Here is a 16,103-nt window from a genome sequence, read left to right on the forward strand (position 1 = left end):
TTGTCTGACCAATTAGCGGGACAGAACAATTTAATAAACTTGAAAACTTAATAGCTTTTAGCTGTATATCACATGTAAGCCAGCAGGAGGAAACAAAAGAATGAGTACTGAATAAGAGAATTAATTATGTTCAATTTAGTATGCCTTCCATAATTAACATGTTTGTACTATCTAGCTAATACAGTTTGGGTTTTTGTGCACAATAATATCTCAGTCTTTTTTTTTTTTGTTAATTACAAACATGCTAAATTCTTTTGCCTGTCTCATTAAGTGTTTCTTTTTAACAAGCCTGCTGAATAATTTTCTGAGCCCATGCTAAAATTGGTTTTGCACAAGTTTTATTGCATAGGCACATAAATTTGAATTTGCATAAATAAGTTTGTATTATTTTGATTACATGCACCGAGAAATACATAATAAAAGAAATGTAAATCAAAGCAGTCTCAACTGCATTCACACACACCCAAGTTGGCCAATCCAATACCTCCGGGATCCACATTCCCAAAATGTCGTTATCACTGGCAAGGTCCTGCCCAAACATTGCTTCCATTGCTTCATCATCCAGATCAATTTCCAACTCCTCATCCAAGTTACAGTCATACAGTGCTCCAGGGTCTTGCTGCAAGGATATCCCTTCTCTTCGACTCTGATTTCTATGAGCCTGTACAGAGCGGTATAATCCCACTACCAACAATATAAAGAATATCATCACATTCCATTCATTACAAAATGTAACATGGAAATAATTTAATTACATTCACACAACTATATCAAGCTTAGAGAATACAGTAATAAAAGATTTTAGGGTCAATATTCAGCTGGCAGTGCTCAGTCAGCATTTTGCTGGCTGGCAGCAATATGAGATCCAGAAATTTAATGCTGGGCTATGTCCCGTCTCTGGCATTGAATATCTAGGATTATAGAGCTGGCAAAATAGTAGCTGATTACCCCCACCCTTTTACAAAAGTGTAGCGAAGTTTTTAGCGCCGGCCGCAGCGTTAACATCGTTGATGCTTAAACAATTCCTATAAGCGTAGGAGCTGTTACCACTGCAGCCGGCGCTAAAAACCACACTAAAAGGGGAGACAAGTGTGATATTCAGCACTTAACCACATAAAAATAGAACTAACTTTTATGCAGTCCTATTTATGCAGTTACCTTGGCTGGTTAAGTGCTGAATACTGGTGCTCAGTCAAGTGCTGGAACGCCCCCCAAATAGCTGGTTTAGTGCTTCAGAATATGACTGGTTAGTCCTGAATAAGCAATTTAACTGGCCAGGAACCATTTCTGGCCAAATACAATAAATCACTTTGAATATCAACTCCATCGTTGATTAACCAACAGCTGACATCAGATCACAAAAAAAGATATGTTGATCATAAAAATAAATACATGACCTAGACTAAAAAAATATTACTTAAGATGTTTCTTAACATGCCATGTTTTGAGAGCCTGTCTAAATACCTCATAGTTATTGGTAGAGTTCCACTGTAATAATCCCATTCTAGTCAACACCTTTTTATGTGCATCCTGGAGTCTAAGTCTCCTTTTACAAAGCTGCTGCGATAATTGCTCCAACGCCCATAGGGATTTAACGGGCGTGCGGCAGCCGCTGCTGAGGCTTTGTAAAAGGGGGTGGGGGGTAGGGAGTAAGTTTTTGCAGTAGGAATTTCTAAAGAGCAAATGTCACATGGACGAGTCCAGAGATATAAAATGATGTAGGTAAGCTAGAAATCCCATGTTATTTTAAAGATGAATAATAAATTGAATAATATCCTAGATCTTACTGGTATCCAGTGTAACTGTATTAAATAAGGAGTGCTGTGATCATTCCATTTCCCAACCTGCACTATCTTGACAGTCACATTTTACAACACTTATAATCTCTCTCTCTCTAATTCTAGTAGCACTAAATTACAATACGAGATGAAACTAAAGCTTGTTTCTTTCTATTCTCTATGAGAAAGTTTGCATTCTATAAAAACATTCTTATTTTACATAATATTACTTGTACATCTTATATGAAAAATCATTGTCATGCAAAAACACTCATTTGAGCCAATCATAGTATAATTTATTACAAATTTAAGCAATGCTTTACAACAGGCCAGTTCTGACCAATCAAATATTACCAGTCACCTACTGTCCCTTATATCAGAGATCTTGTATTATAGAATTAGAATGACAAGGTTGGATTCAACAAGTCATCTAGTTAACTCCTCTCCCTCAAAGCAGGAGCACAAGAAAATGAAATTTGGTGATTTAAGACAGTGTTTTTCAACCTTTTTTGGGCAAAGGCACACTTGTTTCATGAAAAAAATCACGAGGCACACCACCATTAGAAAATGTTAAAAAATTTAACTCTGTGCCTATATTGACTATATATAAAGTAATTCTCTTGAATAGGAATCAAATAAACACAAAGAAAGTATTTTATAATGCTGCCACCGCCAACAACACCGTAGGCGGCGGTGGCACTCAAGTGGCTAAAGAGCCGCAGTTTGCCGGCCTAGGGACAACACTGGAGGGTGGCCAGCTGTGCACCCCCTTGGGACGTAAACCCGGGGTGGAGCAGACCGCCCCCCCCCACCCTGGTATGCCACTATCTATACCTCACTCCCTCCCTATGACCAAAAATTCTCCTTTCTTCTATTCCCCGTGTACACAACCATCTCTTTCCCTCCCTTCCTCTCTCCAAAGTCCATGCCTTCTGTGTCCAAACACTCATTCCCTCCCTTCCTCTCTCCCAAGTCCATTTCTTCTGTGTCCAAAAACGCATTCCCTCCCCCACCTCAGCATCTCTTTCCCTCCCTTCCTCTCTCCCAAGTCCATTTCTTCTGTGTCCAAAAACCCATTCCCTCCCCCACCTCAGCATCTCTTTCCCTCCCTTCCTCTCTCCCAAGTTCATGCCTTGTGTCCAAAACGCACTCCCTCCCCCCTTTTGTGTTCCGTGTTTGCCTCCCAGCCCATCTTTGCAACTTTCTCAGCAAAACGAAGCTCAAGCCGCAAGGCTTGTCTTCTGCTTCCTGCCTGCCCTGCCGCGCACAAATAGCCGAACGGAAGTATTCTCCGACGTCAGCGCTGACGTCGGAGGGCAGGCTTTGCTTAAGCCCTCCCTCCGACGTCAGCGCTGACATTGGGGAACGCTTGCGATCGGCTATATGTTAGCTGCAGGGCAGGCAGGAACAGAAGACGAGCCTCGCGGCTCGAGATGTATTGAACTCCGCGGGTCCCCCGTCCAGCTCTCTCCTGTCCACGTGGGGCGGACCGCCCCTCTCCCTAGACTGGTGGTACTGCCCTGATGGCGGCCCTGACCGTACGGCACACCAGGCAACATCTCGCGGCACACTAGTGTGCCGCGGAACAGCGGTTGAAAAACACTGATTTAAGATATATAAGGCCCTGAGTCATAAGTGAAAGGGGGCTTCTTTCTTTCCACTGAGGGAACAGGCTGCCATGAAGTCTGAAGGCCAGTCTAAAAGAGACAGACACACTTCAGTAATATATATTTCTTTTCAAGTTAATACTATAGCTAAAGGTTACTAAAAATAAAATCTGAGGAACTTGTGTTATTCTTAAAATATATGAATACATATTAATGGAATAAAAGCAGAAAATAGCTAATAGAACTTAGCTACTTGACAAGTCTGTTTAGAGATAAACTGGGGGATGCACAAAACTTGCCGATCGTGTCCAGATCGTCGCTAAACCAATTTGACCTGTTTAGCGATTGATTGGATTAGATTCCCCAATGCACAAAACTGCCCACCGTGTGCTTTTCCCTCGATTGCCCATTTAACGATCTGATCCATGCAAATTAGTAAAACCCCATGCAAAATAGCCAAGCAATTGATGCACAAACATCACTTGGCTATTTCGCATTGGGATTTACCAATCGTAACCCCAATTGCTCTAGACCTGTCGGTAACAGTGTGTTACCGACTGGTCTGCCTGGTTTTTAAAATTTTTTTTTTCAATGGCATAGATACTTTGCGTTTATTACACACGCAAAATATCGGTAATATTTAAAAAAAAAAGGAAAAAAAAAATCCCCCACAACCGGCCCTCCCCAACAACCTTCGACAATGGTTCCCTCGGACAAACGCGGTGACCCCCCAAACCTAAAAAAAAAGGGCAGGAGGGATGCCCACTCCTTGCTGTCATGATGGACCTTCCACCCCCCACCTCGAAGAAAAGGCAGGAGGGATGCTCACTCCCTCCTGCCACGAAGGCGCCCACTCCTCCTCGCCTGAATAAAAAGGCAGGAGGGTTGCCCATTCCCTCCTGCCACGAGGGGGAGAAGGATTCCCACTCCCCCTCAAGGCCCCCCTGTCCCGCACCTTAAAAGTTGGAAGCAGGAGGTACTGAAAACACCTCCTGCTCCTCCTCCCTCATTGACGACACTGGGCCTTCTGCATTTTTTTTTGGGGGGGGGCAAAGGGGAGTGGGCTTCTTTGTGGCAGGAGGGAGGAGGTATCCCTCCTGCCATTTTGCCGTAGGTCAGCGGGGGGTGGATGGTGGCTGGGGGGGGCAGGCACAGGGTGGGAGGGTATGGCGTGGGGGGGGGCTTAATGGAACAGGTTGTGTTTAACACAGCACAACATCTGTGCCATTAAAAACAAACCAAAACCAGAAGTCCTAAAAACAGTGACAGGAGGCTGAGTGAATGAATCGGTTGCATTTGCATGCCAATGATTTGAACTTGTTTGTGCATCGATCACTGTTGGGGAATCGGCCAGCGAATCGGCCAACAGCGATCCAGTCAGTTAATACCGACTGACTTTTGTGCATCTAGGCCATAGTTGTTTGCCATCCAGTTACACATTAAATATCTGTACCTAAAAATTTCCCTCACTATAATTTTCATTACATTAATTTCTAAATAAACATTTTTACTTTTCAAGTTGCACTTCTGTTTATTTTTTTCTGCCTCTGGGATTACATATTGTAAGGAGGGAATTGAACAGATTAAGTGACAATATTCCCTAACAGTTAGATATTATACCGAAAATACCTTGATGCTTCTGGCTTGAAAACAGGCTGGAAAGAGCCCAAAGGCCCAAAAATCAAAATCAATAGAATGGAAAAATAAGTAATAAAATGAAAATATATGAAGGAAAAAGGGGATGGTAAGGCAAAACCCCAAAAAGTTTGGCGCATGTTCAGAAAACTACAAAATACAGCTTCTCAGCTTTGTGGAAAACTGAGAACTGATGGTTCCTTGAGCAGACATTGGATGGGAAGGCACCAGCGCATTCATGGCATGGGTAGTCTTGAGACTTTTCAGTCTTTTAAAGTAACAGTACACTTTTGCACTGTCCATATCGGGCTCTGTGGATGACATCACTCACCTGTGAGAATATGCTGCCTGCTTGTATCATCATATTTTCAGAAATGTATTCATCCTTTATTGAATGTAGCTAGTTTACCTGCTCCTGCTAGCAATGTCCTGGCAGCAAGATCAAACTTCTGCCTCCGTGTTACTGCAGTTCGATTCCTTGATGGATGTCCATTTGAGGCAGCTGCATTTTCTGTATTGTCTAAGCCATCAGGGCTGTAGGTTTAATTTAAAAAAATAACATGGAAACATCAGGATAGGAAGAGAGAAATCTAGGCCAAGAAAAACATTTTGTTCATACCGTCTGTGGATAGGTCAGCAGGAGCACTGCCACTGAAAACAGGACTTAACATAGCAGCATCTCAGACTAAAGTTAGCAGCAGCTTGGACAACTGTTTTCCAAATGCCAATATTAAAACAGATTTTTGAGCTTTTAGTGGGTAAATTTTAGACTGCTAGTGCCTTGCAAATGCTTTTCTAACCTTTAAATATAGTGGTTGTATCTAACTCAACACCAAGTAGCCGATTACCTTAAAAAGATATGCTTAAAAGATGTGCTTTAAAGAAATAATTCCATCAGCTAGTGTTTGAGCCATGTCCTTTTCTTGCACTATGCCACAGACTTAGGAAAAAGCCACCACTACATATTATGCAACTAAAATCAACAAACTTGGAGAAGTTACTGTTCCACTGATGGAACTTTTCTAATTCTTGTTCGATAGTCCGAAGACAGGTCAACAGGAACTGTACAGTAGAACTACAAATGTTGGAAATTACAGAATCCACTGTAAAAGTCTTAGTTAAGTAGCTTTCTCCTTGTACAGTACTGTATAATAGTATTAATGGTGCCTTTTTATCCCTTAGCTATCTTTGCCACTGCAGAATGGATAGGAAAACATTTGTTTAATTTTAAGCTAAGGGCTCCTTTTATGAAGGTGCGCTAGTGGTTTTAGCGTGTGCTTAGCGCGCGTGCTACATTGCCCCGCGTGCTACACGCTAACGCCTCCATAGAGCTTGCGTTAGTATTTTCCGTGTAGCGCGGGGGTTAGCGCGCACTAATCTTCAGTGTGTTAAAAACGCTAGCATACCTTCATAAAAGGAACCCTAAGTGTCTAATAGAGTTTGCAGTAAACTATTTTAGTGTTGTTATTGTTTACGTTTAGTGTCAAAGTGATTCTTTTTTTTTTTTTTTTCCTATTTGGGTTATTAAAAGAGCCAATCAGTTAGCATCTCTAAGACATCTAAGTCAGAAAATATAAAAGCAGTGAAGAAGGCAGAAGTGTGAACCTGTTCTGCAGCAGAGTGACTCAGGTCCTAATCTTTTACTTAGATTTTTAGACGTATGTGGACATATCACAATTTTTTGGTTTTAACCAAGTTAGCTAAACAGAATCTATAGGAACAGCAAGGGTTGTACAAAAGGTTGCTGAGAGTATCCAGGAGCACATCTAGTTTCATTTGTGTTAACTAACAGGAGTCTATTATTAGCTAAGCTTCTTGGCATTTGAATTTTCACAAAAGCATTTTCCCGTTGATGTAACATAAGAAAACACTTTTCGCAAACAGACCCCTAATCAGCAAGAATTATCTGTATCTGAAGGCTGCAAATATACCCTGTAATGGAAGTAGAAGCCGCTATTTAAAGAGCATTTTGTTTTGTCAACCTTCAGCAGTGACTGTTCTTCCCTCCAGCAGGTACTTATTGTACCTTGGAGTAGCTGTAAATGTCATGTCTATTTTCCTAGAGACTTGGATTCTCCCTTTAAGTTCGAGAATCCATTCTTTATTGCATGTCTGCCTAAGCCACTCCCTCATTCCACTATGACCATGCCCCCTGTACATCTACACATGCACAGCATCTCTATATGTAGAATAGTCCCTTTTCAAAATGATTTTTCCACATGTATTCAAATCTATTTGCAATTTTTTCAACCATTCATTTTCTAACAAAATTTAAATGGTTTCATGTATTTGATATGTTGAGTGATGCATAGATGGCAACTCTGGCTGTGAAGAAATAAGGCCGGTATGTGGAAGACTTGCAGTCTGTGTCCTGTATAAAGCAATTTGGTTTAGGATGGGCTGAAGAGGGCTTCGGCGGAAATTCTAGGAATTTGAAATGTGAGAATAGTGCCGGGAAAACACTTACAGTCTGTGGCCCACAAATAACAAGATGGTTCAGATAGGCTAGAATGGGCTTTAACAGCAACACCAAGCAGTTGATCAACCACCTCCTCTGAGATGGGGACCACTACCCTTGAAGCGGCTTTGAAATGAGTGGCCTCAAAATGAGCTTCCTAGCTGAATATACTAGCATCCGTTATTAGGACTGTCCACTGAGAAATGCATAATGGCATTCCTCTGTTCAAGGACTGTGGCTCCAGCTACCAACCCAGGCTGCTCCATACCTTTTCTGACTGTTTGTGGAGAGCACCTTGAGAGAAGTGACTTCTGAAGTGGGCACAAGTGTGCTCTTGCCCAAGGAATCACATCTATTGTGGCTACCATGGATCTCTGCAGCTGAAGATACTGCTAAGCTGTGTGTGTGTGTGTGTGGGGGGGGGGGGCAGCAGGCTGCAATCTCCCTAATTTGTTTCAAGAGCTTCATGTTGCATGTTTCCAGGAGGAAGACCCTATTCTGTGCTGTCTTGAAACAGATTATCATGTATTCCAGGGACTGAGTTTGGATCAATCGACTCTTCCTGAAGTCAACTACCCGGTATGTCTGTAGGACTTGTACCACTTGCCCTACCGCATCCCTCGAGGATGCACCTGAATTCCTGATTTGTGGAGGTGCGCTACCACAACCACTATCATCTTGGTAAAGGTTCATGGTGCTGTTGCTAGGCCAGAACAGAGAATTGGAAATGCTTGTCCAGAATATGAAACTTCAAGAACCTTCTGTGAGCCAGAAAGAAGGGAATATGCAAGTATACCTCTGTTAGATCCAGAGAGGCAAGGTATTCCCCTGGTGAAATCGAGGCAATGACAAGACAGCAGTTTCCATGCGGAAGCAGGGAATCTTGAGGGCTATGTTGACTGACTTTAGATCCAGAATCGATCTCCAGTCTTCTGAATCTCTGTGATGAGGGAGGCATCCCGTCACCAGAAACCCCAAAGTTCAGGAAAACAACAAAGGTGCGAGGGTGGTCTATTTAGTCCAACTCCTACCTGGGGTGAAACCTTCAAAAATGACTTTTAAGGACCCCCCCCCCCCCGCCCTGATTTTCCCATAGGCTTGCTCACTTTTCCAATAGCTTTACTCACTGTGTCATGCTACTGTGCTGAAGCTGCATAAGGAAAGATCAGATCAAAGGTGGGAGAAGATTTCTACCTCAGACAAGCCTGAAGTCCAACAGATGACTTGTTTCCTCAGACTGCTGTCCAGTTCCTGATGGACCCTCAGACCCCTACCAGAGCTGCATGATGTCATTGGTGGGGGGAGAATGAAGTCAGCCCTGATCCCGGATAAACTGTCACGGGACCCACTCAGTCTGTGCTCAAGCCCACTGTGGACAGAACCTGGAGCAAGCCACTCAAACCCACTGTGGATGAACCTGGAGCAAGATTGCTCCCAAGGGTACAGACTCTGAGCTGTGAGAACTACTAATGCAGACTGGCCACACAGGAATCATGAGAGGCATGTGCCTGTGGGCTTTAGACCTCAGCCCTGTGAGTCTATCTTTTTGCAGTCAGAGATGCCCTAGGGTGACTGGGATCCTCTGCAGCACTAAAAGCCTCTGACCAGATAATAATCCCCCCCCAATAATAAAGATTAAACTCGAGCAGAACAGCCAGGCTCCCTACTCCTCACTTGTAGAGAGTAAAACTGAGGGGGTGGAGTTCATCCCAGAGTGATGGGAGGTGAGGTGAAGCATGAAAACAAACAGTGGGCTCTCTACATCCCTCACAACTAATGGAGGGTTAACCCGATGTTCAAGACTACCAGTCCTGTTGCACAAGAAAGTATTATTTTAGCTGTGCTGGTTTAATGAGGACTCAGAGGTGCACCTGTATAAGTGACAGCCATTTTCAGAATATACTAAAAACAAACAAGTGGATTGAATTTTAGAGCAATAAGCATGTTGGAATGAAAACATTAGCATCAGTCTCATTTATTGTAGTTTCAATACTTTTACTCAGTTTTATAATAGACAATCACTTTTTTATTTTACTTAAAGCAAAATATTTTGTGCTTACTTCCCTATGCTTTTACTTAAGTATTAAGGCATGCATTTACTGTTACTTTAGTACTCTGACCTAGTACTTTGAACATCAACTGTCTACATGCATAAAGACAGCTATTTACATATGGATATGCCTCTAAAATAAGATAAAAACAAAACTGTGGATGCAATGTGTTTGATGTCAAAGTTTATTTCAATAATTCTTCACAATTACTCCAAATGGTGCAGGAAATATCAAAATGACAAAAATATAGACAAAATATCAGTCCAAACAACACACATCAATGAATTGTGGTGCGGACCCAACACGGTCCTTGTTTTGGCTATAACACCTTCTTCAGGGGTCCAAATGCCGAATGCCACATTATTTTTATTTATTATTTATTTATCAAATTTTTACATGTTATAAATCAAGTATCCACTTGTACAGAAAGTTGAAGAAAAGCAGGAAAATAATACTCAAAAGTAAAATACATGGTAATCAAGTAAAATAAAATAAAAAATTTTTTTTTTAGCTTAAATTCAGCTGAAGTCCTCAAAATTAGATCCAAGAAGGATAAGGCGGACTTAGTAACAAATACTAACAACTATCAATTCAAATATTAGGAAAACAAGATCCCTTGGCTGAGGAAGGATATCATTATTCAAATGCACTTCACTTTGATTTTGATTTTTCTTCATCCAGCCGAGTTCCTACCAAAAAGGCTGTCAACTGGAATGGTTCAAAGAATACATATTTCTTCATATGGTATTGTATTACACATTTACAAGGGTGTCGAAGAAAAAAAGTCCCACCAAGAGATATAACTCCTGGTTTCAACAAAAGAAACTCTCGCCTTCTTCTCTGGGTTTCCCGTGCCAAGTCTGGAAACATTAATATTTTTTGTCCAAGAAATTCTTTCATTTTGTTTCTAAAGAACAATCTAAGCAACCAGTTTTTATCTGGGGCAAAAGCCACAGTAAGAAGCAATGTTGCCGGAGATGCAAGCTCTCTATCCGAAAGTTCCAAAATTGCTGAAACATTAATTGGTTGATTATTCTCCTGTTGTTTAGATGGTGATTTAATAGGTTTCATTGGTAGGTAATATACTTGAGTAAGTGGTGGTAATGTATCCTCTGGAATACCCAAAATCTCCAACATATAACGTTTCAACATATCCCTAGGCGTCACCGAGGGTATCTTAGGAAAGTTAATCAGTCGGAGATTATTATTACGCGAAAAATTCTCCAAAGTTTCCAATTTTCTACGCATATTTGTATTGCCACAATATTTAATTATGTGATGAAGCATACAATGGTGTGTGAAAAAGATAAATGCCTATGTGGAAGCGTGAAAACGAAGCTCGTTCAGTGTTCATGGCCTACACATGACCTGTGTTGGGTTTGCACCACAATTCATCGATGTGTGTTGTATGGATTGATATTACCTGCAATCCGTCTGGTAATTTGAAGATCTTTATTTTTCAAACAACAAAAAAACATTCATCGACTCAATGACTCGACATGTACATGTTTCGGCCATCAGGCCTGCCTCAGGAGTCTTAGAAATCGCGAATGATGATCTAAGAAGTATGCTGGCACTCAAATAGATTTGACCAAAAGCCAATCAAAGTAGAATGTCATCCTGCGTATGATACGAGTACTGTCAACTGACACCGTGCGTATGTTCACAACCATACACACGGTGTCAGTTGACAGTACTCGTATTTTATTGATGTGTGTTGTATGGATTGATATTACCTGCACCATTTGGAGTAATTGTGAAGAATTATTACAATAAACTTTGACATCAAGTATATTGCTTCCAGTTTTGTTTTTCCCTTGGTTTCCTGTAGAACTTGGGGTTCCTTTTACAAAATTGTGCTAGCGGTTTTAGTGAGTGTTAAATTGTCCTGTGCGCTAGATGCTAACGCCAGCATTGAGCCGCATGCGCTAAAAATGCTATCGCAGCTTAGTAAAAGGAGCCCTTGGTGTTCTTTTCGTTGTGGTCTAAAAAAAAGGTATACAGACACTTTGTCATGTGGCAGTTCACTACTGCGGACAGTTCATTATATATTTGAGCTAATGTATTCAAATTATGGAAAACTTGCAGCAAATGGGGAGGGTGGGGGGCATGGCAGCACACCTCAATAACATCAATACCTGTTCTTTTGTGCCAAATATGAGCTTTGCTAAAACTTCTTGCAGATAAAATTTTCAAGAAGCTCATATTTAGGCTCTTTTTTTAAAATGGTTTTCTTACTAAAAAGGCTTGTATATACATTCCCTGGTGTGCTTTTATGTATTTTACAAAAAGCTCTGTATTTGGCAATGTTTTTGTAAAATAATTAATATATCGGTTCCATTCTGGGCATCTTATTCAAATAGTCTTTTTTTAATGTATGGACATTTTCTACAACAATGAAATGTTAAGAAGGAATTTAAATTCTTCTAAATTCATTAAACATTTTTATACAGACAAAACTATTGTGGTACCTGTCACAAAAGCATTCCTCTAGCTCAGCAGAATTTGCAGAGGGGATTTCTCCAGGTGATTGTAAGCAACTCTGATCACTAGACTTTCCATTACCTCCTGGAACAGTGGCCCCTTGACAAGAATCTATAGCTCCACCTGAACGGGGCTCTTCATCATCCTCATTACCAGGATGTTCTATCATCCACATAGCCAGCACAGTGATATTCTGAGTGTCTGCTTCTCCTCTTGCACCTATGCAGTAAAATTTCAACAAGTTCACAAGATATCCTATCTGTGCACTAGCATTCCTAACAGAATATGCACTTTATGGTAAGTAGAAAGATACCTGTAGCTTCCATTGCTTTTGCAATTTGCCTAAGTGAAAATCCCATCTCTAATAAAGGCACAGCAATAGCAGGTGGTGGTGGGGAAGTTGACAGTCTGCTGCTGGGATCTGATAAAGCTAACAAAAAAAAAAAATCAATTACCATATTTACTTAGTACATCTTTCCATCCACTTGTGGTGATCGATTTTTTTGTTTCATATACTTTTTAAAATGATAATAGTATAACTGAATTTTAAAAGAAATCTATTTGCTTGTTAATCCTTATTTTGCATGAATTTTTGTTCCACTTCTATTTTTCTGCCAAAGCAAGAAAATAAATAAATGTGTTTTTTTATTTGGGGTTTCTTACCTATAATATTTGGTAAAAGAAATTTAAAACATGTGGTCTTATAGATCAATCCCAAGGAGTGTTGTGAGTGAATTTTCTTTTCAAATATGCCTGCAATGTTACCAAGATGACACCGATGTTCATTAAATGCCAAAAATCCAAGGTTATAACCCAAGGTTATACTAACTCTCATTTTAGCACTCAGTCCCCTCAGGCAGTTGACATAGCTCATCAGTATTTTGCTGAGCTAGAAAACCTTTAGCTAATGAATTTCTTTATGATCTTGAGAAAGAAAAAAAAAAAGATAATAATGCTATGTCTGTAATGCCTACAAAGGCCTGTCATAAAATGTTATAAGTATACATGCCATACAGATGCTTCTCAAAGAAGCCGTACACACCTTCCGTGAACTAATACTCAGAGATCTAGAAAGGTTAGAACAGTCTGTAATAACCAACCCTCGAGGTTATTCGAATTTAACCATTCATGAACGTACAGCCCTTGTAGCTTTAAGTAAAGATACTGAGTGTGTTATTAAACCCGCGGACAAGGGTGGTTCTATTGTCATTTTGAATAATCATCAATATGTTACGGAGATCAATAGACATTTGTCTGACAGACGTTTCTACTCTCTGCTTTCAGGGGATCCTACCGATTCCCTGGTTTCTACCATAGCAATCATAGTAGATAGAGCTTACGAAGAAGGTCAACTCACGAAAGCAGAGACCAAATTTCTTAAATCTCCTTCCCCCAAACGTCCGACATTTTATATTGTCCCCAAGGTTCATAAACACATTATGCCTCCGCCAGGTAGACCTATAGTGTCCCTCAGAGGCACGGTCCTGGAGCCTTTATCCAAATTCATAGATTGGTTTCTCAAACCTCAAGTAACTCGAGCTAGGTCCTACCTCAAAGATACCACCCACTTTTTGTCTTGTATTGCTGATTTTACTGATATACAGGATACTCATATACTAGTTACAATGGACCTTGAATCTCTTTATTCCAATATTCCACAGTCAGCGGCTCTTGAATTGATCTCTAGAATTTTCATGCAAGATATACATCACGATCGTATCAGAGCAGATTTTCTTATTCAACTGGCTCAATTGGTATTAAACCATAATTATTTTCAGTTTGATCAACAATTTTATTTACAGACACATGGCGTCGCCATGGGCACAGCCGCAGCTCCCAGCATAGCCAATTTATACGTCTCTTATTTTGAAGAATGTCATCTATATTCATCAGCCTGGTATCCATATATCAAGATATGGCGTCGATTTATCGACGATGTTTTTTGTATTTGGACGGGTCCGCCAGAATTGTTATCCCATTTTCTTGACTGGCTTAATTCTTTGGACTCTAATTTAAGATTCACTATGGAGTCTAACCTTCACCAAATATCTTTCTTGGATGTGTGGGTCATTAAATCTGATTACACTTTAATTACTACTCTATATAGAAAGACAGTGGAGGTTAATAACTATTTAAATTATACGAGCTGTCACCCGACCAAATTGAAACAATCCCTACCCATAAGCCAGTTTCTTCGGATTCGTAGGCTATGCTCTGACATCAATGAGTTTCGAAGCCAAGCCCGTAAATTGTTTTCTAGATTTAAAGAGAAGGGCTATCCACACCGCGTCCTTCAAAACGCTTACCACCGGGCTCTGTACGCAAACAGGGACCTGTTACTTTCTAATACTCCAGCCCAAGAAGATTCCGGCATCACGTGTGTTTTGGCGTTTTCTGACCAAGCTAAGAGGGTTGCCCAGAGTGTGCGGAAACACTGGCATATCCTCCAGTTATATTCAATTTTTCAAGATCCTCCTCGTATTGCATATTCACGAGCGAAGAATGTGTCAGATTATGTGGTTCATTCCAAGTATTCGAGCTGTAGGGTGACTTCTACACGTGATGGCCAGCACTCTAGATGCAATGATACATGTGATATTTGTAAAATTACCATCGAAGGGAATAGTTGGCAACACCCCAGGACCAGCAAATTTTATAAATTTAAATCTGTTACTACTTGCAAATCCAAGTGGGCTGTGTATGTAATTATATGTCCTTGTGACATGATATATGTGGGACGGACACAGAGGACAGTTAGGATCCGTTTAATTGAACATCGATCGCGGATTAATACCCAACAAATGAGTGCTCCTATAGTCCCTCATTGCGTACAGTTTAATCATGCCTTCCAAGATCTTCGCTGGTTTATAATGGAACAGGCGTTTGAAGATCATCAGGGTGACAAAGTAACATGGCTGCAACGAAGAGAACAATACTGGATTTTTGAACTCCAAACGTTGTTTCCATGTGGACTTAATGATTATATAGAATGGCAACATACTTATTAGCACCAGGCCTGCTCTGATGCCAGACTGCTATTCTTTCATTACAAGTTTGTTATTTTCAGTAATATTATCTATTTTAGTTTTATAGTTTTTTAACGCAATCAACAGTTATATATGGAACACGTCAGCTGTTTGATCAGCTGACTTGTCTAACCAATCATACTTGTGTCTGCAGTTTAAAACGGAGGCGTCCACTCCAGTCGAGTGCCATTTTCTACCTCGCTTTTCAAGCTGTGTCGGACAAACTGAGAGACCCAGCGCAGTCAAGTTCCTGAAGAAGGGGGTGTGCACCCCCGAAACGGAGTCCCGTAGGACGAAGGACGAAGTCACCACTCGCGGACTGCTCACACACGGAGAAGCTAAGTTCTTCCAGTTTGTGTTTTGCTTGGTGTGATTTGGACACTCTCTTTTTCCTTTTGGCCCCATGCTTGGGGGACAGAGACAAATTTCAACTTAACTTTAAGAAGGTGTGTGTTTTTTATTATTTTTCACACGCATTGCACTTTTTTGTTGCACTAGTTAATCACTTCTCACGCGGAGAGAGCCCAGGGATGTTCCGCAGTTAACACTCTTTTGGGTGTAACCCCGCGACAGCTACACTCTGGATTTTCCAGCGGTGGCTGTGTGACTGAGGGCTCTCCTGCTTCCATTAATATTTATTAACTTTGGTTATCATTATTTTGTCTAGTTTTAGTTTGCCTTTGTCTCTTTCCCCTAACCATTTTCTAGTCTTGGGATTTGGGAGGTTTTTTTTATTTTGTGATTTTTTATACAGATGCTTCTTGCATACCTGTTCGATTGGCAGGGCGTGTAGGCTGGGTGTCAGGAGAGGTCAGACTTTGTCTTCTTCCCACTTCATCAGTGGGAGATGTTGGTAATGAGGATACTGGAGGAGTCTGTGCACGTCTTGTAGGAAGTACCATAGTAGTTGGGTAGCTGGAGAACATTTGCCTTTGAGGAAGTAATAAAAGTTTTTACTCTAAATATTTATTTCAATATTTATACACATTTTAAAATATACCCCCACCTTCTATTTGTAACATTACTATAGTGAAAAAGAATCTTAAAACATTTCAATTCTATCT

General features: G+C 40.7%; 1 protein-coding gene across 4 annotated transcripts in view; it reads right to left on the reverse strand.

The window, feature by feature from the left end:
• The window catches only part of HERC1 (HECT and RLD domain containing E3 ubiquitin protein ligase family member 1), a 423,490-nt gene that overhangs the window by 175,358 nt on the left and 232,029 nt on the right, over window positions 1–16,103 (reverse strand). For 3 of the 4 annotated variants that reach the window (XM_033919754.1, XM_033919753.1, XM_033919751.1), the window contains exons 40-44: window positions 15,809–15,969; window positions 12,327–12,443; window positions 12,001–12,232; window positions 5,430–5,554; window positions 464–684 (exon numbers count right to left, since the gene is read on the reverse strand). In XM_033919754.1, coding sequence (XP_033775645.1) covers window positions 464–684; window positions 5,430–5,554; window positions 12,001–12,232; window positions 12,327–12,443; window positions 15,809–15,969 — 856 coding nt within the window. The remainder of the gene's footprint in view (window positions 1–463; window positions 685–5,429; window positions 5,555–12,000; window positions 12,233–12,326; window positions 12,444–15,808; window positions 15,970–16,103) is intronic. The other variant, XM_033919752.1, reaches the window with a different exon arrangement.

This window comes from Geotrypetes seraphini, chromosome 14 (genome assembly GCF_902459505.1).
Source record: "Geotrypetes seraphini chromosome 14, aGeoSer1.1, whole genome shotgun sequence".
Classification (NCBI taxonomy): Eukaryota; Metazoa; Chordata; class Amphibia; order Gymnophiona; family Dermophiidae; genus Geotrypetes; species Geotrypetes seraphini.